The 22591-nt window shown below is 40.0% G+C and overlaps 1 protein-coding gene across 2 annotated transcripts; it reads right to left on the reverse strand.

Annotated features, from left to right (window-relative positions):
* Nucleotides 1-7478: 7478 nt before the first annotated feature.
* Nucleotides 7479-22462, reverse strand: LOC119910023 (ubiquitin carboxyl-terminal hydrolase 10-like). Of its 2 annotated transcripts, none has more exons than XM_038728368.1 (12): nucleotides 22417-22462; nucleotides 19535-20770; nucleotides 16967-17058; nucleotides 16334-16443; nucleotides 16193-16251; nucleotides 15998-16101; nucleotides 15481-15580; nucleotides 15042-15222; nucleotides 13771-13936; nucleotides 12623-12767; nucleotides 11657-11722; nucleotides 7479-10601 (listed from the first exon to the last, which is right to left on the reverse strand). In XM_038728368.1, the coding sequence occupies exons 1-12, from the start codon at nucleotides 22442-22444 to the stop codon at nucleotides 10414-10416; spliced, it is 2475 nt and encodes an 824-aa protein (XP_038584296.1). In that variant the 5' UTR covers nucleotides 22445-22462; the 3' UTR covers nucleotides 7479-10413. The 2 variants fall into 2 exon arrangements, with proteins under 2 accessions (XP_038584296.1, XP_038584297.1); XM_038728369.1 differs by having other exon boundaries at nucleotides 10414-10601; nucleotides 19535-20767; nucleotides 22417-22454.
* Between the last annotated feature and the right edge of the window lie 129 nt (nucleotides 22463-22591).

Below are 22591 nucleotides of genomic sequence, written 5' to 3' on the forward strand. Positions count from 1 at the left end.
ATCTGAATGTAATATGATCCGATACAACACCCCCTTACAATAACTAAAGCATCGATAATGACCATAGAGTTAAATCAACTCCTTTCTGATACAATGTGAAAAAAGCAGATCATGTAACTTGCAGAGCTGTTGTACTGGATTAAAAAGATTGTACAAAACAAACTTGTTACTCATATTGGTATATGATCAAATCAAGCTAGTTTTAAGTTAAAAAGACATTAAAAAGATTATTGTCTCATTTCATTACATTGTGCATCACAACTGGCTAAAAATTGTGACTTCATATTGTTACATTATCATTTTGTGGGTGACCCTTTTGTAATTACCAACCCCAATTTCTTCATGTTTTTTATTGCCTTATTTTGAACCGCTTCACTTTTTCCGCCTTTACCAACCGGTTAGCTTCTGCATCCAAAGATAAAGTCTGTCTAATTTGAGCAATCACCCAGTAATAAATAGCTTTGTCAGTAAATATAACACTGACTTTGCTTTGTAAGTATACTGAATGGTATCCACCTCTCCTTGTCTTCTGCTCTCTCCTGATTATTTTCTAATCAAACTGAGTGCAGGATTGGACACTGAGGAAGGAGACCTGAGTTCAGCTTAATGATCCTTAACCCAGCTGAAATGTTTGAGCTAAACACTGCATTCCTGCCACATCCAGGGGCAATGTTCTGTAACTGACCCTGCGTCTGACCTCCCTCTGGAAGCAAACAAGCAAGAGGTTGACGTCCAAGATTAGAGCTAAACAAATATCACAAGCTTTTATAAAGAGGCAAGAGCAGCCAGTCAGTGTGATCAGAGAAGAAAGAAAAAATAAACAAGCTCTAAGTCGCACTGGTTCTTATCCTTGAATCCCTTCACATCTTTCCCTCTGGCTGAAAAGGCGGTTTGAGGTCTGGCACCGGCTCTGCGTCAACATGCTGTGCCAGCTCCGGGCACTGTGAGCCAGCGGGCAGCTCAGACACCACACCCTTCTCCTCTCCCTGTGCCCCATTTTCACACTGAAGCTCTACCAGCTTCTCTGTCTGGGCCCTTCTCATGGCTCATGAATTTTATACCAGAGTGACAGACAGCACAAGACTTGGACACACGTACATATCCACATCTGGTCTCTGAGTCCTCTGAAGCTGACCTCCTCTCCGCATCACCACCAGGTTGAATGTAAACACTCTTGTCACAATATAAATTGTCTGATTTATTAACTATTGTCATAGATGCTTGCTCACTTTGTCATGCCAGGGCCATATTTAAAGATTCTTTTATTTCACAAAAAAATTGCACCTCTAGCTCAAAAAATTTTTTTGGGGTGAACCATGGATTTTTATTGTACTGATAACTTAAAATCCAGGAATACATTTTAAAATAGTTTTCTACTTTGCCCTTAAGCTTACTCCCTGCATATAGTATTTTCCATCCTGGTAGCAACTGCTCTCCAATTGACGTTTCCTCAGTGAGGCTGCAGACTCACAATGAATGGCAGTGTCTTGCCAACAGCCTCTTTTACTGTGGCATAGTTTGTAACCCAAAACTGACATATCACAGTTGTTAGTGTCATAAGTTAATTTTGTCATACTGAATAAATCAATTCATCTGAAAAAATAAATAGACTTATGAAGAACATTTACCATAATTCACACAAAATTTTGTCAGCCATAAAGTGTATGGCCTGCAAATCGACCAGGTACATAGTTCATCATCTTTTTTTTTTGGAGGCTGCAAAATATAGTATAATACATTTGAGAATTGACAGATCTAAAACCCCTGCTCTACCACAGCATACCTGAAAGCTATAATTTGCAAATAAATGTGTATAATATGTCGCTCACCTCTGTCTCTATTACTTATCAGTTGCTTGAATATCTCAGAGCAGTTTCCTCTGCGCGCTGGAGAGCTGTGTTATTCCCTTGTGAGAGGACCAGGCTGCTGCTTGCTGGCGGTGTTCCTGAGCTGTGTAACTCCTGAGCAGCCCAGAGTGCCTTATATAGAGAAGGAGACCCCTCAGGACCAGAGGAAAAAATGACTGTCTCTCCTCACTCCCCCACACTCGCCAGCCTCCTGAAGAAGGCTATATTCTTGGCAAAGAGCGCGCTGAGTGCGCACGCTAACGAGCAGCCTGATGTCAGGAAGAAAACTACAAACATTGTAAATCAGCGGGCTGTCAGACGAGTCAGCGGCAGGCAGTTAGATCGCAATCTCTGAATCACGTTGTGGTGACAGTTATTACCCAGATATGTACCTTCAAGAATAGCTACAGGCACGCGTAAAACATTACAGACTGAACAAGGGCAGCAGTGAACAGGGAGACTAAAACTAAAATCACTCAAACGAAACAAAATAAAAAAGAGACACGTTGTAACAAATGGCTTGATTAATGGTTACTAAATGATTTACTAATGCTTTATACCTTAGTCATAAACAATGTTGGGTTGCCAGGTTGTGAAAAATCCATTGGCTGGAATTGATCAATTCTATTTTGGTAGGCTATAATGCTTATTTAAATGTTTAGGTAATCCACCATTTAATGTTCGTGGGTTTCCCGTTCTCCAATAAGCCATTACATCTGCCGTTATAATTATTAAGTCATTAATTAAGGGCTATAATCGGATGAGGTTAATAACTAGTTTTTGGTCCAGATGTGTCTGCAGCTCTTTTCTGGAAAAAAGTGGTCAAAGGGAGTTTTCACAGTTTGTTGGTTCTTATGAATGGCCTATAACTAACAACAAAGCATTAGTAGATTATTTATTAAATATTAATAAGGCCAGTCAATGCAACTTAAACGACTTTTGTAAAAGGTGCCTTATTATAGGGACCATTTACCATCATAAGTCAAATAAACTTTCTTGTTTTGGGGTGCTCAGACACTAAGTTTCAACATATTTGTTGTAGTTGTGTATTTGTTTGCCATTAATCTCTAACATTTCAGCATCACTGAAATCACTGGTCCAGAACTAAGCAGCCTAATGACTATTCACCGTCACTCCACTCCACTTGAGTTGGCTGCACCTGCACTAACAGTACACATCAATTATCCAAACATAACATTTTTTATACTTTATTTCACTAGTTGCAGGCGTGCTAATCAAATAATATCAGTTTTTGTTGTTTGTCTGGAGCAAAACCGGCAAAGACATTTTACACCCCATATTGGAGTAATTGATCGGTTTTAGGGAACGCGGTATAAAAACATTATTTACCACCCTGCTGTGGACAACTACACATCAACTTTAAATGGATCTTTGGAGTATTAAAACACTTGATTGACACACACATCATTATAGGACAAGTGTGGGGATAAAGAGCAGAAGGGAGCTGGTTCATCATGTCTCACTGTTGTATCTCCTTACTGACCCTGCTGAACCCTCAGAATTTCTTCCCACGAGGGCTCTGCCAGTTTGGCCTCTGCACTCAGTCAAAATACATGTTTAACAGGAAGTCTGGCCCATCATGCATCTGCTTTCCTTCTTAAATGTCCTGCAGAGATGCTAGGAAGGGTAATTATGGTCCGCAGTGAGATGTTCACAGGTGGACACAAGAAAAGAAAAGCTAAAGATCAAGCTCTTGGGTGGACCTCATAGGGATCCATCTATATTATCTATATTACCAAGGACACTTCTGGAAATACTTGGCTTTCCTCAGATAAAAGGGCTTCACTTTGCTTTCAGTCTTCTTGTGAGACAATTTATCCTCTGTGCTGTATTTGGGATATCGGACATTTCCTCATTAAAGTAAAATAATTTTCTTCATGGGGTTACAGGGACTGTCATGTACCAGCCCAGAGAAATTGTGATATTTAAGTCTAGTGAATGGAATTTGGATCCATCCAGATGTGTAATGCAGACATGGGGCATTTTCCTGCAACTATATGAAATCGTTATTGGTCAACTACGTTATTGGACTACTACTTATGTGCCTAGTATAACATCTTGCCAATGGACTACAGTTGAAAATTAGCCTGCTGGCTAACACTGGCACATTTACAGAAATGTTGATTAATGCACTGTCCTTAAATAAATAAATGAGAAATAAATGAGACATGAAACTGGGCTTCAGGTGTGTCACTGAGAATCGAGATGGAGACATTACGCTCAGTGTCAGTGCTTGCACTGATTTTTTTTATCACCCAGATGTTATGTTATGAATTGTGGCAGTTGTACTTTTAGTGTCCGTCATACTGTTTCTGCTTTACAGTATGTGCTAAAGTGCAATTGAATAAAATAATTCTGAGGTTTCATATCACTCAGGTTCTACTTACCTTGTAATCCATGATTGACAGGGGCAGGGTCATAGATACTTGTGCAATGTAATGTAAATGTATGGTGGATTGTATGATGTATGTGAGTGTAATGTCCATATGTGTTACTGGTGTTTACTGCAGCCTCATGCGGCACTGATGCCCAAGACAAATTTCCCTCAGGGGACAATAAAGTTGATCTTATCTTATCAGTGACTACACAACAATGCAATCAGATCCTGACGACTTTTTCGAATTGGCTGCAGCTACCTTTTCAAATCAACCATCCAAACATAAACTCATCCAGATGTAGGAAGCAAGTGTGAAAGATTACACAATATTACAGCTCATTTTACTCCTTACAAGAAGTTCTGTTTTTGTGTGTTAACACTCAGTTTTAATCATATTCACGATATGACATTCACATGGAACATGAGAAACCATGCTCCAGTTTACATGATCATAACATTACCAAGGTTGCTGATTGCTTATTTCATTGTTGATTATCTTTACATAATTTTTTATAACGAGGATATTAGTGTACATGTAAAAGCTCACTAAGCACCATCTACAAATACCAGCTTTTTTTAAGCATTACTTATATTCCAAGGTATTGTTAGAGGCTGCAGCTTTATGGTGCTCTAAGATGTTTCTGATTTTAAGAACCATAACCTTAACTTTGAGCCATATTTAGGTAGTTTGCACATGTTCAGTGTGTTGCTATGATTAGTTTTTTTTTTAAATTGTTCCCCCACTAACATTTTTTTCTCTCTTTGTGACGCAAGACCAATCCATCCACAAACAGGCACTAATTTATGCTCTGTGAAGCGGTTATTCTTTACAAACTCTTTATTCACATGTATTCAGAGACGTTTAGAAACACAAATTTGGCATTCAACTTAATGGCTTACCTGTATAACTTTTGACAGAAAATCAGAAGCGCATGTTCACCTTGACCTGTTTTGAACTTTTTGAAGTCCATGATGTGAATGAGTGGATTTTCAGGATTACTGCAGATGCTTTTAATGACAAAACCTCATTCTAAATTTCCTGGTCCCGAGCAGTCCCTTGTGACAAACGTTAGTAATCGTGTAACTCAGACTTGATGTCTGTATTCAAATGTCCAATGGAAGAGGGCCTTTATTCTCAGAAGTGTTCTTTCCTTGGCTACATCAACACAGACATAATTCAAATGGAAACAGAGAACTCACAACTCTGCATTAGTCTCAGTTGAAGACAACAGAAGGATTACACAACTCAAACATAATTTTCTTGTTTACTTTTTGACATGATATAATCTTGAGCAGGTGTGACCCTAGTTTTTCTTTTGAGTTTAAGGGAAACCACCATGTGCGCACACACACACACACACACACAGCAGGATTGTACTCCATACACAACACCAAGAGATAGTTTATTTGGACAGATGCTTGTGGAGGTCCTTGAAACTCTGGTTGACATAATGTATACTTTCCTTAGAAACTGTGGAGTGCTTGTGGACCTCTTAACACGTCGCATGAAAGAAGCGGAACAAACTCGAGGAGACTGAATGACATATGGTGTACGATTATAAAAACAAACCAGCAGGCAGATGGTAATTGAACAGGAAATGCACATAAAATCACTCCTACGAGGATAAAGACGTGACAGAAGGCCAGATTAGTCAATTGTAAGCACATGATAGGACAATGCTGTATATAGGACTCTGTATACTGTTATACAGAAATAACTGCCATTTACAGTAGATATAGATGGTAAGTGTCAGTGTGGCAGCCTGAATGGATAAATAAAAAAATAAATATAGACTACTTAAAGCATCTTAGTAAAAGGTCTACTAAAGGGATGAACACCATTCTTCCAAAAGATATTCCCACATTTGGTCTAAAAAGTCGGTCCAAAACCTCGCATAAGTGCTCAGTTGGGAGATCCAGCGACTGGAAAGACGTGTGATTCAAATCGTTTTCATATTTTAACCATTCAGTAACCCTTCGAGCACCTTGTACAAACATCTGCATTTGTTGTGTTTCTCTGGTGATTTATTCAGGTTTTTCCTTTCGTCACTTATCTGTATTTCTGCCAAGGTGAACCTCCCAACCCTTTTTACCCCCTTAATAAAGCAGTTCCTGACCTGTGTGGCTTGCGACCCCTTAAAATGAATCAATGAGATTAAAGTCAAAAAGTAGTAACAATTTTTAGTAAGTTATATCAACATAATCATCTTCACTTCCAAATTTATCTTGGTTCACCATTTTGGACCTACTTAATGGAATTAGATACCAAATCCGCATGCACCAGCCATTAGATGAACCATCTCAAAGCTCAGTTAAGATTAAGTACAGGAAAACACGACTCAACATGGGGCAACACAGTCATAAGTTGGTTATGGGGGTCCTGGGCGTAGAGTCCCTGTGTTTCTCGTTTGCGTGCATGTGGTTTGACTTTGTTGCCCCGAGACAAGAATTAATTTTGGTTTACTCATCTCCACCCTGAACAACTATTTCAATCTGTGGCACTTTGATTACCTTAATGGCACAACATGCTCATATTACAGAAAACTGAACATTCTAAAATATGCTACGCACGTTCATCAAACCACTCAAAGTCTCTAAAAGGGCAGCGGGTAGCAGGCTAACATACATACATCATTACTAAAGCACGGCTGAAGGAGACACTGGTGAGTATAGGTGGTCTGTCAGTGGGTGTCCAAACATGTAATTTGCCCTTCAGGCTGTGGTGTGGGGCTGTAAAGTAACACGCTCTTATACTTGCCTTCTGACATTAACAAGGAAAATACAGCGCTTCATTGTAAGGTTGAGAGCAAAGCCACATTTCGGTCGAGGGCCGAGCTATAATAAGGGAGGAATAAACAGTAAGGAATACTAAAAGGGCAGAAAACCCTTACATGGAAAGTTTTTCAATGATGGGTCTGCTTCCCATTAAAGCAAACCGAGGCAAGCTCAGCCTTGGTCCTGAAGAGAGCACTGTGGACAATGAGGCAGCCAGCTAAACCACAGGAGCAGGAGATATAACATACTACAAAAACTACACATAGTATACAGTAAGTTGCCATACAGGATCAAGAGACCAATTAGCAGAGTGCCGTAGACCAAGACGCTGTGGATCTTTTGTTGTTTTGGTTTATTGTGCACATTGTTCTGTAGGCCAGTCCGACTGCAGATGTTTTCAGTATTTACTGTATTATAAGAAAGCCAAGTAGTCTTCTGACTACACTTCATTAGCAAACTGCTTTTTGCACAATCCTTTATTTGAACAATTAACAAAATAGAATGCTGGAGGCTTAAAATGAAAAGACAGTATAGATTTTTGTTTTTAGGTCATTATCCCAACAATTTCCCAGCAGACAATAGTGTTAGGAGCACATACTGAAAAGAGACATTATTGAAGCATTTCACCAGCACATTTCCTGACCAGCCATGAGAGACTGAGATAAAACTATACAACAGAAAACTCAAGGTGTCCGTTCAAAGTCCCAACTCGCAAACATTCTTCAAAAGGTGAAAGAAATATGCAAATCATCAGATGTCACAATTTGTGCAGAAATGACCACAAAGCCAGCAGCACAACTGAACTGTCATTGAAGTTGTGTATGATGAAGATGTTTTGACTAATCTAAACGGCATGGCTCCGTTTCCTGTGCGGAATGAGTTGACAACTGTGACAAGACATAGATACAAGACCTTGGATGGAGAAGGCAAAACAAAGTTATTTATATATATATTTTTAATTAAAGGAAAGGCAATAGGGCCTATATAATGTTGTCCTTTGGTTTATCTGGGAAAGGTTTCTGACTTTGAAACCTGCAAGACAAAGTCAATTGAGACTGTGCACCACATAATGATGTTACATCACATGGTAGCCAAAAGTAATTCAAATCTAATGTGACATTGTGTAATTATGGTAAAAATCTGACGTACATTATTTTATATTGAAACTAATCAGTCCTCATGAACTTACAGTGAAGTACTGTCAGATACGGTGTTAAATTAAGATAAATACTTGCGCTACCAAAATATAAGAAAATGTTATCACACTGCACCACGTTTTTGATATGAAGCAGGAAAATGTGAGACAACCACCTTCTCTCCTGCGTACCTTGTTTTAACTGACAGACACTGTCTGAAGAAGTGGAGTCTGTATGAGACAAAAAGGAGGATTCTCTGGATAAAAGTACACAAGCCTAAATCGTGTAGAAATACTTCAGTGGATTCAATTTTGTGAAGTGTTAATACTGAGATTCTGTGGTTGGAATGAAATGGGTCTGGAGGGGAAAAAAAAGGAAAAAAAAAGACAAAATGGAAATAAATATCAAGCAAAGAACTAGTTCAATTTTATTCATTGTTGTGCTTTAGCCTGTGTAATTTCTTTTCAAACACCAATTCAAATGCAAGCGTGTTTTTCGGAAGGGAGCGAGAGCATGGGGACATTCAATAAATGATTGATGACGAAAAAACAGAAAACAAAACAACCTAACATCGTTTAGTAACTCAAACACAAATCATCACAATCAATGAATGATCCAAAAATCAATATCTCCGACAAAAGCAAACACTACCTCCTTTTGTGCACATGTCCAGGGGTCTTTATGCAGAGCTTAGCACAGATGTAGTCCCACTCCCCCCTCAACACTTTCCCTCGACTAGGAGGAAATGCTGAGCCACAAAAGAGTAAATACATAGGTGTCAGGTACATTCTCCTAACTCTTCACAGACATTAGACTTGCTGCTGGCGCCTGATTAGGGTTAGACTTGTACACTGAGTGGAAAAACATCACACACTGAACCTAAGGCAGCCCCCACTTTCTGCTGAGTTGGGGGGGTAAGAGGGGTGGTGTGGCTCAAAACTACACTGATAAGCCACCTATACACAGGTGGAACCTTTAGACAAGTAAACACACAAAAAAAAGAATGGATAGAGAAGGAAATGTTCAAAGTAAACAAGGGCAGGTTTTGCAGTGGAATCCATCTTGATTGGTTGCCATCTCTCCAGTGCAAGAACTGAGTCTTAAAACTAGCGCAGTCCTTCAGGACCCAAACAAGTTTTCAATTAGCTACATTTTTTATTTTTTGTTGTTTTTCCTTTCTTTTTTACATTTTAATCTAAATATTTGCAAAATATGCAGTTGCCTGTCATATTGTAATCATCGATCAGTTTATACTTTGTGCACAGAAGCTTATTTGTTATTAAATTCTAAAGCGCGTAACTTTTTTTTTTTTTTTTTTTTTTAAGATAATCTTTCTAAACCTAAACCCAGATACCGTAACAAGGATCTCAAACAAGGAAGCTGTTCAGTTCCCATTCAATGTACCACCTGTCTTTTCTTTCCTGTTTTTGATGGCTCAAGTTGTACCTAGATTTAAAAGCATCATAAAAGTGAGAAAATGGAGGAGGAGGAGTTGTTGGTGGAGAGGAGAAGATGATGATCTGGCCTTGGGAGGAGAGACTCATGACAATGCTGGTGTGCTGGGCCTTTTCAATGCACTAGGGCAAATTCAAATAGGCTTTTAAACGGTTGCAAATTCATTAGGCCAACAGTTCTCCTTTACTAAAAGGCAAACACTGATATTTCTGGGTCATTTCCTTAAAAAGGTAATTCAAACAAGAGAAATTACCCCAGCGGTTCACTTGCAGCCTGTGGTAGATAGTTCTTCCTGTGTGTGAGTCCACTGTTTGCTATCTGAGCCAAGCTGTGGGCTCAGCCAGAGGTGAGTCTCGGGTCCTACCCTGTAACCCCAACCCCCACCTCTGTCTTTTCAAAAGTCCTTCCTTGCTGCTTTAAAAGTAAAACAAAAAACAGGACAAAAATTTCTTAAAAATAAAAACAGCAGTGGTGCAGAGAAGAGATAGCAGTCACAGGTAAATCATTGTGAAAGCAGCTTGTTTCTCTTCTTCCAAACAGAAAAAAGAGACAAGGAAAAAGGTGTTGGAAAAGCTGGTTCTCAGGAAAGCGGGGAGACAGGAGGGAAGAAGAGGAAAATCTTGCAAGAGAACAAGTTGGGCAGTGTTCCTGTTCATTAGTTTGGTGTGTGTTTGTGTCATGTGTAGATGTACTGTACTGTCAACTGTCAAGTGCATTTTGAGCATGTATGTTTTTTTTGTGTGCGTGTTTGTGAATATATTCATGTGTTCTTGCATGTATGCTGGGATGTATATGTGTGTGTCTACAGCAGGTCGACGCGGCGGTAGTACAGCAGGTAGGCGGTGCGCTCTGTAGTCTGCTTCACCACCTGGTACTGGTTGATGACCTTCACTGTTTGGTCGTCAATGCGCAGCCAGCCGTTAAGACCAATGTGGAAGACATCCGTGGTGTAGTGACCGCCTGTTGCACTGTTCCCATGGTGATAGACAACTGGTTATGGAGAAAACAAGATATTAGAAGAAATGTCAGATATTTTATCCAATTCATCTCAACTTACTCTTTTAGGACTTCAATGTTTTTACTGTAGAGAAGTTTAGCCTAAAAGTTTATACTATCACTGTCTGAACTTACCGTTTTAATGTTTCTATAAACCAAATTAAAATAAAAATGCTTTCCTACATTGAGACACGTTTCAAAGGGTAATTCCCTATTTGCACATGAGAACAAGATCTTGTAAGATGCAAGATCTGATCCCACAATTCATTATATGCTGTGGTTCAAAGGGTGTCGCTAATTTGCTGGTAATGCCTTTGCCTTCTCATCCCTAAATTAACTTTTAAAAAGCTCACTGATCTCAATTGTGGGACTGAAATAGCACTCAATCCAAATCAACCACAGATGGTTGTGGCTCAGGGGGTAGTGCGGGTTGCCTGTTAATCGAAAGATCAGCGGTTCAATCCCCGGCTCCTCCAGGCTGCATGTCCTTGGGCAAGATACTGAACCCCGAATTGCCCCTGCTGGCTGTTCCACCAGCATGAATGTGTGGGAATGGTGCATGCAATGTAGTGTAACAGTGCTTTGAGTGGTTGTAAAGACTAGAAAGGCTCTATACAAATACGGAGCATTTACATTTAACTAGTATAAATTTTGGCATCCCCCCCTCCCATTTATTTAGAGATATTCCCCAATGTTAGAAAATACAAAATATAGGCTGATTATTACAAATGGCTTTTACTTCAGCTGGATAAAGTGTTGCTTGGAAAGCTTAGCAAAACTAATACTTTTCCAAAAAGGTTTTAATCGTTATGATCCCAAAGCACAACTGTCAGATGTATTCAGGTTCAACACAAAAAGGGACGGCTATTCTTAAAAGTACTTTTTGGCAGCATCGTTCTTTTGGTATATGAAGGAGCCACATCATGGTGAATTAATAATTCCAACAGTGGCAATATGTTACAAGAAAGCAACAAAAATTACAACTCCTTGGAGCAGATGCAATAATGTGACGAAGTAGATTTAAAAAATAAAAACCAACACAAACGCACCTGCAAAGAGCCTGTAAGTTCTTTGGCCTTTCACAACTTTGCTCCGCACTCCAGAAGACAAGAGATCTGAAAGGAAATCATGGTTAGGAAAATCCACTGATGAGACCAAGAACTTCTAAAGCATTGCTTAAGTTAAATACAGAATGTGTGCACCATGTTCTGCTGCTGGCCTGTTAAGATTTACACTATAGAAAAATAAATGGATTTATGTGAAATGTGATTTCATTCTCATGTGGGGTACTCAATTACACAGCAGAGGATCCTGAAAGTGAATTGCAGACTTTTGCACAGTCTTTAAGCTTTTCACAAGTCACAAAGTGCAAACACAGCAATTTGAATAATGTTAAAAAACTGCATCAGCATTTGTGAAAAAAAAAAGTTAAACTTTTAGATTTGACAAACTTCACTGCAACAATTATGGTGCTTTCAGACCAAAAGCGAAGCAAGTGTTCGGGTGGTGAGTTTACATACAAAGTCAATGCAAAGACACGTAGAGCCGCGATTTCTTGTTGGGCAGCGCGAAGGGTGCGGGGCCGGGATTAAAAATCTGCTGGCCGGCTGAGAGCTGCTAAACTTGGGGGAGACAAATAAACCCCTGTAGTCGGTCGGATTCTGGTCTGACAACTACGCCGTTTACTCGCGGGAGGAGCTCGGAGTAAACCCGATATGATCAGTGCGTAATGTTGTGTCACTTTCATGCGTCACTCCCAAGCTGAGCAGAGTGATCATTCCCACCGTGTCTTTTTGAATATCAAAATGACTAGCCCCTCTCTAGAAAGCCATATTTTTCAGTGCGAATCACTTACAGTAACTTAATTTGGCAAACTCATGGAATTAATTACCTACAGCTAAAACTGAGCTGCCTGTGATAACTTTGTCCCTCATCGACAACAGTGTTATGTGTGCACTGAGAGTCTATGGGTCAAGTTAAAGGCTTGGGGTGCTTAGCAAAGTGTGGTTCCATACCTTTGCTGATTTCCAGATCAACAGGGTAATCAATGTTCTTGGTCAGTTTCTGGCAGCCTCCAGTCTTTTCAAAAACAAATCTCTTGAGATGGAGCACCAGCACAGGGGGCAGCTCTTCCAGAGTCACCCTCCGACTGATCTCAATCTGAAAACGAGGACAAAAGGACAAGAAAGACGTGAATGTACTGGGGGGGGGGGGGGGGGGGGGTGTATTAGAGGCTTGGGATAAAAACCCAATAAACTTCTAAACACAACAGGGAAGGGAAACAAAATGTACAGAACAAGATCACATTCTGTTGGAAATAAAAGCGCTTGCTGAGCACCTCAAAGCAGTGACTCATGAATCATTGTGCATTTAAAAGCACAAGACAGGACCCAGGCTGTACACCAACGTTAACTGCTAAAAGTTATTCTTCATCTATGTTTAAACCATCAGCACACATGCCAAAAAACCTAAACGTTTCTACTCAAGTAAATCAAATCAGAAAACAACGAGCACTATATATCATTTCTTCACTCAACAAAAATATAATTAACTACCATGACAGAAAATATGGTAACTCTGAAAAATATTAGGAAAGTCAAGACCACAAAAATAACAGATTTTCAACCAGCTTTGTATCGTATATGGGTAAAATATGTAGATACACAATGGTTAACTTCCCTCCATGTTGCCTGCACCCAGAGCTCCCTGTTCATTTCATCTAAATTTCTTTTCATTCTTTTTCATCTAAAAGCAACACCGTAAACACTGCAGTGAAACCAGACCGGTGGTTCAGTACCCACAGTGTCAGTATCTGCGTTGCCAGATGTCGTGCAAGTGTGTTGAGTCAGAGTCAGGTCTTGAACAAAGTTAATTTTTTTTCCTGCGTTGTCTGAGAAATGCCAGTTTAGTGTCAGAATGATTGGAAGATGAGAGTCTTCTGAAAAATGGTCCAATATTTACTTCGGCGACTATTGGGCAAAATAATCTGTGCTCACATTTACTTCTCCCATTGGAGTGAACAGACTCCGGACCTGCCGCTAGTCTCCTAAAGAGATGGAATAGTGGCAAAACCGCCATGACACAGAAACAGGAAATGACAATCTCCTTTCCGAACCGTCTCTGCCTGGAGTCTGTTCAGCGCAACTGTAGCAACTATTCGTACCTCCTGCTTGGTTTTAGAAGTGTAGCCCTGGACTGACTCTCGTGCCACCAAGGTTTCTAGAGCCTCCTGGACAGTGCGGATTTTCTCAGACTGGATGTCCAGTTGCAGGGTAAAGAAAGGCTGCAGAGTGGCCGACTCTTTAGAGTTTTGTTGATACACCACCGACCTGGCAAACAAAGAAAACAAAAGGTTAGACTTTAGAAGACAGGGCTCTATGTTAACTTTTTCCCAAGAAGTACTCAAAGACATTTAAGCGCAAGGTGAAAAATGTTTAAGTAACGAAGTTTAACAATTTATTACATACATATTTATACTAGATTGCAATCTGCATGGATTAATAAAATTATGGTTTTTTATATCAGAAAAACATATTGGTCACCCTGCTCTCTAAATATCAGCAACTGAAAACACCCATATCCGTCGACCACTACTGGAATCATCGATTTACTGGACATTTATCAATTGTTCCCAAGCTTATCCTGATTGCATCATCTGTCCTGGAAGCTTTGAAACGAAAAAACATCTAATAATCTGGCTGCTCCTCATGGTTGAATGCTTCAGCTACAAGACTTTAATTGGGAAAAATGATTCAAATTGCAACAGTGATTCATAAACCATTTACTCTGCCTAGCGCCTAAAAAAAAAAAAAAAGAAAGACAGTCCATGGGTTATCGCCAAGCTCAGTAGGCGTATACACCGCACAAGTAAATATAAACTCCTGTATTCCATTTCTCTCTGGTCGCAAGGACTTCTGAGAAAATCCTTTGAGACGTTGTGCTACCAGTGTAGACCAGGACTGTGCCAGACCATAACCTCACAGAACATATTATTTAGGCAGGCTACACCCGCACAGGTTTCCAATTTGTCTGAAAGTTAAGACCTTTGTTTGTGAAAGTGTGCCCCATGTCTTGCGGTCGAGACTTCTGACCACAATCGGCCCACAGTGCCTGTTTTGCAAAAGGACTGTGGTGCCAGTTCAACAAACGCTGGAGATGGCTGACGATTTGTTATGCCACCATGAACAGAGGTCAAACTTTTAGTCCGCACGGGGGCACAGATGAAAATGACAATTATCTCCCAAGGTTGGTGTACAAACTAGGAACAGAGCCATGACCAAGAGGACAAAGGCATGTAATCTTTCAATGAAATACTCAAAAAAAGTCCACAGGTTCACAAGCTATCTGAATGCCTTCCTAAACATAGGGCTAATTATTTCCCCTTCACTTAAAAATGTATTTCTGAAACATCTTCACAACAATCTGTCAACATACCTGATGTGCCCACCAAATATGTCAGTGATGGGTGTGCGGACAAAGTCAGCTTGGCGAGTGATCGAAGTCTTGTTTCTGGGGCCAACTTGCTCCCACTCGTCCTCACTACCTTCTTCCTCCTTATCAGCAACATCTTCCTCCACACCTGGTTGGGACTCTGGCCCATTGGGTGTGGGAGCTTCTGTTAATAAAAAAAAAAACAAACAAGAAAAAAACACCTTAGAGGGGTCAAATTACAAAAATACTTCAAACTGAAATTTGGATTAGTGCAGTGGAGTGCATATTTATTGTACACCACTGTTTAGGTCGTTACATTAAATCTGACAGGTCACACCTGGCCAGTGATGTTTTTATTTCATTATTTATTTAATTAATTCCATAATGGCCTTATCTGCCTTGTGATATGGTTTTGATACGGAAGAGGTAAAAAGTTGCTTACTCTCTTCCTGAGGCGAGATTAGTTTTTTCAATGCCAGCATCTCCTCATGCAATCCATTGAGAGTGAAGCCAAGATACTCCTCCGCATCCTCTTGCCGACCCTACAAGTGAAGCACAAGGACATCCGCACCAATTAAAAATATTCTACCAAGAATGCTTACAGTCAAAGTACTAGTGTGCAAACACACGAAGGTGCATCCACAGTCATTTATTGAGGTAAACAGACAGTGTTTTACAAGTGAGACGGGATGAGCATAAGCCTCATTAAATATCAAAAGATAAACCCATTTAATATCAATCATAAATCTGATTAAGAACTGACTCATCATGTGTAAGACATGAACTGCTTTTATTCAGGTGAGTTCTTAACGGAGTTTTAAAAAAAAAAAAAAAACGAGAACATTCCCTTCAAGCGCTCTATGTTCCAGAAGAAATGTATTCATTGAGACCAATGAAAAACACCTTAAGGCATTGCTTTGCAGTGAATAGGTTATAGATCCAGAGGCAGCACAGCTTACCTTCTCAGAGAGACTTGACTTGATGAGAGTGAGGAGTCTATAAATGTAGGTCGGCTCAAAAGGTGCACCGGGCCGAATGTCTTTCATGGCCTTATCACCAACAGCTGCGGACACAGTTATAAATCATACAATATTGGTGATGCTGACTGGAAAATGACACCACAATGTCTTTGGACGTGCCGTCTAATATCTTACCTTGCTGTTTGGCTTTAGATGGCACAGGCATGTTGTTGAACTCATTCACCAGCCTTACACTGTCAGACAAAAACAACGTTGATGTCTCAGAGCAACACACATTTTAGTCATTTCAAATGAGCTTGCAGAAATGCTACTTACAAGTTGTCTAGCATGGGTGTGGAGGTACATGGTCTCTGCGTTTCATTATGCAGAGGAATGGACTTCATCAGGTGATACATGGGGGGGCATGCAATCAGGGCCTGTAGGGTCTGGAGTGTTCAGAGTCAGGGAGGAACACAACGTGTAGGAAAAGTTATATGATGGGCTGCTTTAATATTTCTAATGTGATACCAATGGATGACTAAGTTCTAATTATATGAAACCGCTGGCATCATTTTGTAGCTCAGAAAATTGAGATGTCTTTTGAATTTCATGTTTGTGTTGGAAGGTTTTTCCCCAAATCAAACTTAAGGGAAAGGTCTCAAATTGTTAATCAGTCTCCATAAAACAAAAACATGTTTAGCATGATCTGTGCTTTTGCCAAAAAGGAACAATTCAACAAAACCTCCAGGCAGAGCTGAAACTCACTCCTCAGCAATCGTCAGCCGAAGACAACTACATTTCACAATGGCAACCTTTTTTTTTTTTTTTTTACACTTGCACAGGCTTGTCGGGGACTTGACACCATTTTATACTTTGTACTAACAGCAAACATGTTTATGTGTAAACAGTCTTAAAGGGGGGGAAGGGTTAAAGTTGCAGGTGCCGCATAAAAGCAGAATGAAAGGATACAGCGTTGATATAGCACCAGTTTCCCTTGTTGATCAGTCCTCTCGGCTGCAAAGACACTGGTTTATGTATCAACTTCACATTCTCAATAAGTTCTGGGGATTCAAACAAACACAATTTTCTTAAATGGGTAGCCCCGTACAACTCCAACAAACAATGAAATCCCCCGTCAGTATGATTTTGTCTGTGCATACTTTCAGTCATTAACATTGTAATATAGTATACAAGTAGTAGCCTACATTTTCATTTTCACAAAACAAATGTTCCTTCTTCTATTCCTGCCTCTTGTGACAACAGCACAAGGGACTGTGTGAATAAGAGCAAGAAATTTCTGTACCACGCCTAGGAAGGGAGACTGCCATTCAAAAACACAGCTCCCATGGTAACGTGGACATTGTTTTACACAACTGATTTAAAAAAAAAAAAAAACAATCATTCATTTTGTCTCACCAATGACATACAAATACAATACGAATACATTATTAGTATGTTCAACCTTAAGCATCTTTCCCCCTGTATTTTGATAACATGGGTTTATCAGTAAATAATTCAAATATTGCTTGATAAAAACATGCCAATCGCTGGCGATTTCTGAGCTCGCTTTACACTGGCACCACCACGGTTTTAAACTGAGCCATTTCTTTTTTGTAAATGTATGTTGCTCTGTTAAGTATTAACCATTTATCATGCCAGTGCTTGACTTCTTGTGCAACAGTGTTATAAAACATATCCTAAGGTAAAGCAGTTTTAGAGCAAATGAAAAAAAGTATTTAAACCAAAAAGTGCCATCGGGTAATATTAACCCACAATGACTTCTCTCGTAGGAGAAAGGTGTGGCATACTGATACCAGACTGTTTTGGAAATCCAGCTTGAGTGCAACATCATGGAGCGCTGTCTCTGCAATGTTGCATTTCAAAGTGAGTTGGTCGCTTTCAAGTTTACATGTAGCTCTGTGACGCTTAACACTGGAGTTGACTAAACACTATCAAATAAAACTGTTAAGGAACTAAAATACACAGTACTTAACACAATGGGGACAAATTCCCATCTGCCTGTAATGTCATTGCCAATTGCAGTCTTTAGTCTCAGTATGTCGCACCATGCTCCCAGAAGAATAATCTTTTGAAAGTCTAGAAGGTCAAGATGACCAGTATATGCAATTCCAGCGGTTCTAGTGTTTTAAAATATGTGGCATTAACTGATGGTTGTCAAGCTAAGGAAACCATGTCCTGCAGCTCAAAAAGGGAACACAATGTTACTTTAAAATTAAACCTTTGCATCTCAAAACGCACTAAATAAATGCTGGGTACCTTAGAAGCCATATGCTGAAAATATGCATTTCTCACTAAACAGGATTCTGTTTAAAGGGGGACTCAAACCAAAGCGTTTGATTAGATAGAAATAAATTTCCATACCCTTCTGCAAGAAAAACTGTACAACAACCCAAACGTATGAACATACTTGCAGCATAATCAGGTTTATCTAAAGTGATAAAATCTAAAATATTGCACACTGCTTTTAAGAGACAGACAGCCCCATTGCTGGAGACAAGACAAGTTGAATGGAAATGGTTCACAATGACTTGGCATGGAAAAAGCATCTTGTATCTGTTTGCAAGTTCTTAAATAAGTCAACCCAAAGTGATTTCAAATCACACTAAACTGTGCTTGTTTGTGTGTTCACGTCAAGTGATCTTTCTCCACATGAAGCCAAACCGCAATGGCTTGGCCTCAAGTTTATTTTCTGCCTGACCTGATCAATGAGATGTTTTAAGAAATCCTTTTCTTCTTTTGGCTGAAATGACTCAGTTTCACTTAGGTTAAGAGACAGAGTATTCACAAGGGATAATGTTTCTTGAAATTAAACTGAATGGCAAAATCTAAAAAGGGAAAGTCTGACTATAAATGCAAAGTCAACTATTACAGGGTGCCGTTTAGATACTACGAAATATGATAAAGACCCAACAACTTAACACAATCATGTAACCACAACCTGAAACATCGCCCAACATACTGTACATCCCTCATTTAATACCACACTTAAAGGGGACAAATGTGTATTTTCTTAAAAAGGATTTCTCTAAAAGATAACAGAATCGTCAACATTTGAGAAAATGAAACCATCCACCTACGCAACAGCTTTGAAGGAGAAGATTCCATTGCTCACACTGTCCCAACCTCCTTTTAATGGTGCTGGGTAATGAAAGTGTGTTAAACAAATGTGACTAATGACTTAATATCTGACAGCTATTCTGGATGTAGTACCACCATCTAGTGTTCATTTCTTGAATTTCTTTAACATGATTGCAACAAGACAAACTTTTTTCTGTGGCAAGGCATTATTGAGCTATATTATTTATATATATAAAAAAATATATGCGCTTGTGAGCAGTAGAATATTAAGTTTGGTCACTTATTTCTACTCTTCAAAAACATCAAATGATTTAAAAGCAAGGAGCAGGAAAAGTAAAACTGTCTCAACATTGCCACCAAGTGGAGGAGGGGTGAATTTAGCAGCAAAACAAAATAAAGCAGTTATGATGGGCTATTATAAACATCTTCACATAATACCTGCAAGTTTAGGGGCCATAGGATCCTCTGATACGTGGACAGGGTCGTCTTTGACCTCCCCAACTTTCTCAGGCTGTTCTGGCGTAGTGAGGGAGGGAGACACAACTTCCACAACATTCTTTACCTCCACAAAGGCCTGAGGACCCCCAGGCAGAGGCTTGGAGTTGTGGAAGAGGCTAGCCCAGGATTTGGGGAGGTTGGCAGTAGGTGCAGCTGGAATCGCAGGCGAACTGGCCTGCTCTGTCACTACTGGCTGGGCAATGGAGTCGGGGGAGACCTGTTGAACCTGCTCCCCGCTCTCAGAGTCATCTTTGTGTCCATCTGCACTAATGGGAGTATCAGGCTCTGTTAGCCCATTGGCCACCCCACTGTCTGCTAGCTCCCTTCCCTCCAGTTCAGTAGTCGTAATGGAAGTGGCAACAGTGGGGGTGGCCGCAGTTGCTGAAGGAGGAAGAGGTGATTTGGAGCAGGGACTATGTGGAGTATCTGAAAGTTCGGGGCTTTGTGGAGCCAAAAGATCTGGCTGCTGATCTGCAGTCCTTGGCCCCTCTGTCATCCCTCTGCTTTGAGAGGAGGATGAAGAGTAGGAAGTTGCATTGTTGCCATCTGATAAAGAGGCAGTTCCACTAGTTAAGTCCAAAGAAGAGTCATCAGGGCTATCACAAGTCCTCTGACTGGCAGTGGATGTCGGACCAAACTTGGCCGCTGCCACAGCAGCCTCAGATGTTGCCATGGAGACTGGTCCAGGAGTAGAAAGTTCACCCCCTGACAATGCCTTACCATCCACATCTTCAGCACTGTGGTGTGGGCCACCGAGTGCATGCCCATTCACCAGTGCTGTCCCAGGTGTCCCATCTGCTGCACTGCTGCTGTGGTTGCTGCCCGTTGACGGTTCCAGGTAGTTGTAATACCCTGGCGGTCGCTTTTTCTTTTTCTTCCTCTCTCGCTGTCCCAGGCTGCCAGGGAGTCCATCTATGTCCTGACAGGCCTGGTGATTGTCCAGTCCCGAGGCCTCCGAGTCAGGGCCATCCAGCGAGTTGAAGTGGGTTCCATCAGGGACATCGGCTGCTGGAGAAGAAGTCTGTTGGGCCTTCTGGGATGACTGGCAGCCCAGGATGAACTCTGGAGCCTGGGGGTTGAGGGTGCTGGACACCTTGAATAAAGGATCGTTCACCCCAACCGGCTTGGAATCCATCACCTCATCAACGCCAAACTCAATGCGCTGATAGTCTTCTGCTGCAGATAACATTTCAATCAATTAGAAATACAACATTTTGTCTTCAAATACAGCCTAAATATAAATAAACAGATTTTACGCTCTGCTGCAGTGTTTGGTATAAAATCCTTGTTTCTGTACGCCATCAACCAAAAGGGGTCGTGGGAGCTCTCTAACTGGATCAGACATACCAATAAAAGGAAAAAAATTCCGGCTGGGCATATTTTTGGCTCCAAAAACTTTATACAGTTTGTGTCTATGATCAACTAAACCACATTCCTTCTGGCTTATGTGATCCCAGGAATGTTGTTAAATATCCGTAAGTGGGTTGATTTAACAATTCCAATTAGGCAGACGAGACAATAGTCTTGGGCTAATTTCATTTCCTAATAGGTAGCAGCCACCATCAACGGCCAGACTTGGAAGTTTGTGGCAGAACTGCATGTGGTTCTGGATACATTTTTGACCTCACCTGTTTTTATTAACATTTTTTCTGTCAATATTCATCAAGGTTCTGATGCAAAAATAAACTCTGACATATGGACAATCCAATAAATTTATTTATAATGTCACATTGTTATAATCTAAAAGGAATGAGGATGTCAGAATGATGTGCTTAATAGTGTCCTACAGGTTAAATGTATAGAAATATTCAAATGATGATACAAATTTATAAATAGGATAAACCTCTTGAGATGAACCATCTCGTTTTCGAGGGGGGCCTAACAAACAAAAAGTCTGCATTATTTGCGCAAACTCAGTTATATAATTTTAGCATTCATAATAAATAGTTTTGTCCAAAAATGAAGTTGGAATGTAAATAATGCATTTCAAATCTCTTATGTATTTTAGAGATAGGCCAAAAGGAAATGATCTGAATACTTTCAATAAGTGGACTTCACATCAATAAGTACCATTTATCAAAAATAGGGAACTTTTTCTCTTTGCATTTTAAAGTGTCACTAACTCCTTCCAGTTGTAGAAAAACAACGTACACAAACAAATGTATGTCATCATTTACCACACACACAAACTTCATTGTTTAGTTAAATGTGTTGCATGGCAGCTTGAATAGTCAAGTATTATGCAGTCAGAGGTGCAAGTGAAAAGGTGAACAAACAGGAAACATTAGTAAGTGCAATCAGAAAAATCATCCAAGAGACTTTCATCATGAACAACTGACAGGACACCTAAACTGAAAACCCCGATGTTCTGCAGGGGTTAAGTATAAAAACAGTTATTCTAGTAGGATTAGAAGATCTTCTGTTAGTGTTACTGAAATCACACTTCATGATTGTAAAATGCATTCAGCAGTAAAACCATAATAATGTACAGCTAATATGTACCTACGTTAGCAACCACATCAAACCATCACTATGCCCTTAGTAAATAAGCTGTGATTGTTAATCATCATTCAAAATTTCTGTCCAATTTTAATTAATCTTGGAGCCCTGCAGTGGTGAAAATGCATTAAATGCAAGACAAGATAAGATACTTGACAGTATCTTGGAGCATGCAAAGCTCTACAGGTTTTACCAACAGGCAAGAGAAAGAATACAGGCGCAAGGTTTAGAAAGCCACCAGTTTTTGAAACCTGGATTTTGAGTTTTACAGCAAACGTACAACAGCTAGTCAAGCCACAGGGTTGTCAGACTCCTCAACTCACCGCAAACCTGCAGTCCCATAGACTCCATAATTAAGGTACAGCAGGAGTGCAGTAACTTCCTAAATAATCAATACAAATCAAGGTAAGGCAATTGTCATGTGCAAACGGGTACCATTTCAGACAGGTGGCTGCTATTACATTTTTAATTTGGTGGCTCGAAATTTAAGGTATCAAA

The sequence above is a fragment of the Micropterus salmoides genome, unplaced genomic scaffold (genome assembly GCF_014851395.1).
Source record: "Micropterus salmoides isolate LMB-PRFRI ecotype aquatic unplaced genomic scaffold, ASM1485139v1 Ms_hic_scaffold_19, whole genome shotgun sequence".
Classification (NCBI taxonomy): domain Eukaryota; kingdom Metazoa; phylum Chordata; class Actinopteri; order Centrarchiformes; family Centrarchidae; genus Micropterus; species Micropterus salmoides.

Bases quoted from the DNA above. Each gene is read 5' to 3' on its own strand.
- LOC119910023 (XM_038728368.1), bottom strand. From the start codon at position 22,444: ATGGAGTCTATGGGACTGCAGGTTTGCG. The intron at 16,444-16,966 runs GTATCCTTTCAT...TGAACACTCCAG, and splicing joins ACTGGTGCTATATCAACGCT to ACCCTACAGGCCCTGATTGC. The intron at 12,768-13,770 runs GTACGAATAGTT...CCTCGTTTTCAG, and splicing joins CTTCTAAAACCAAGCAGGAG to ATTGAGATCAGTCGGAGGGT.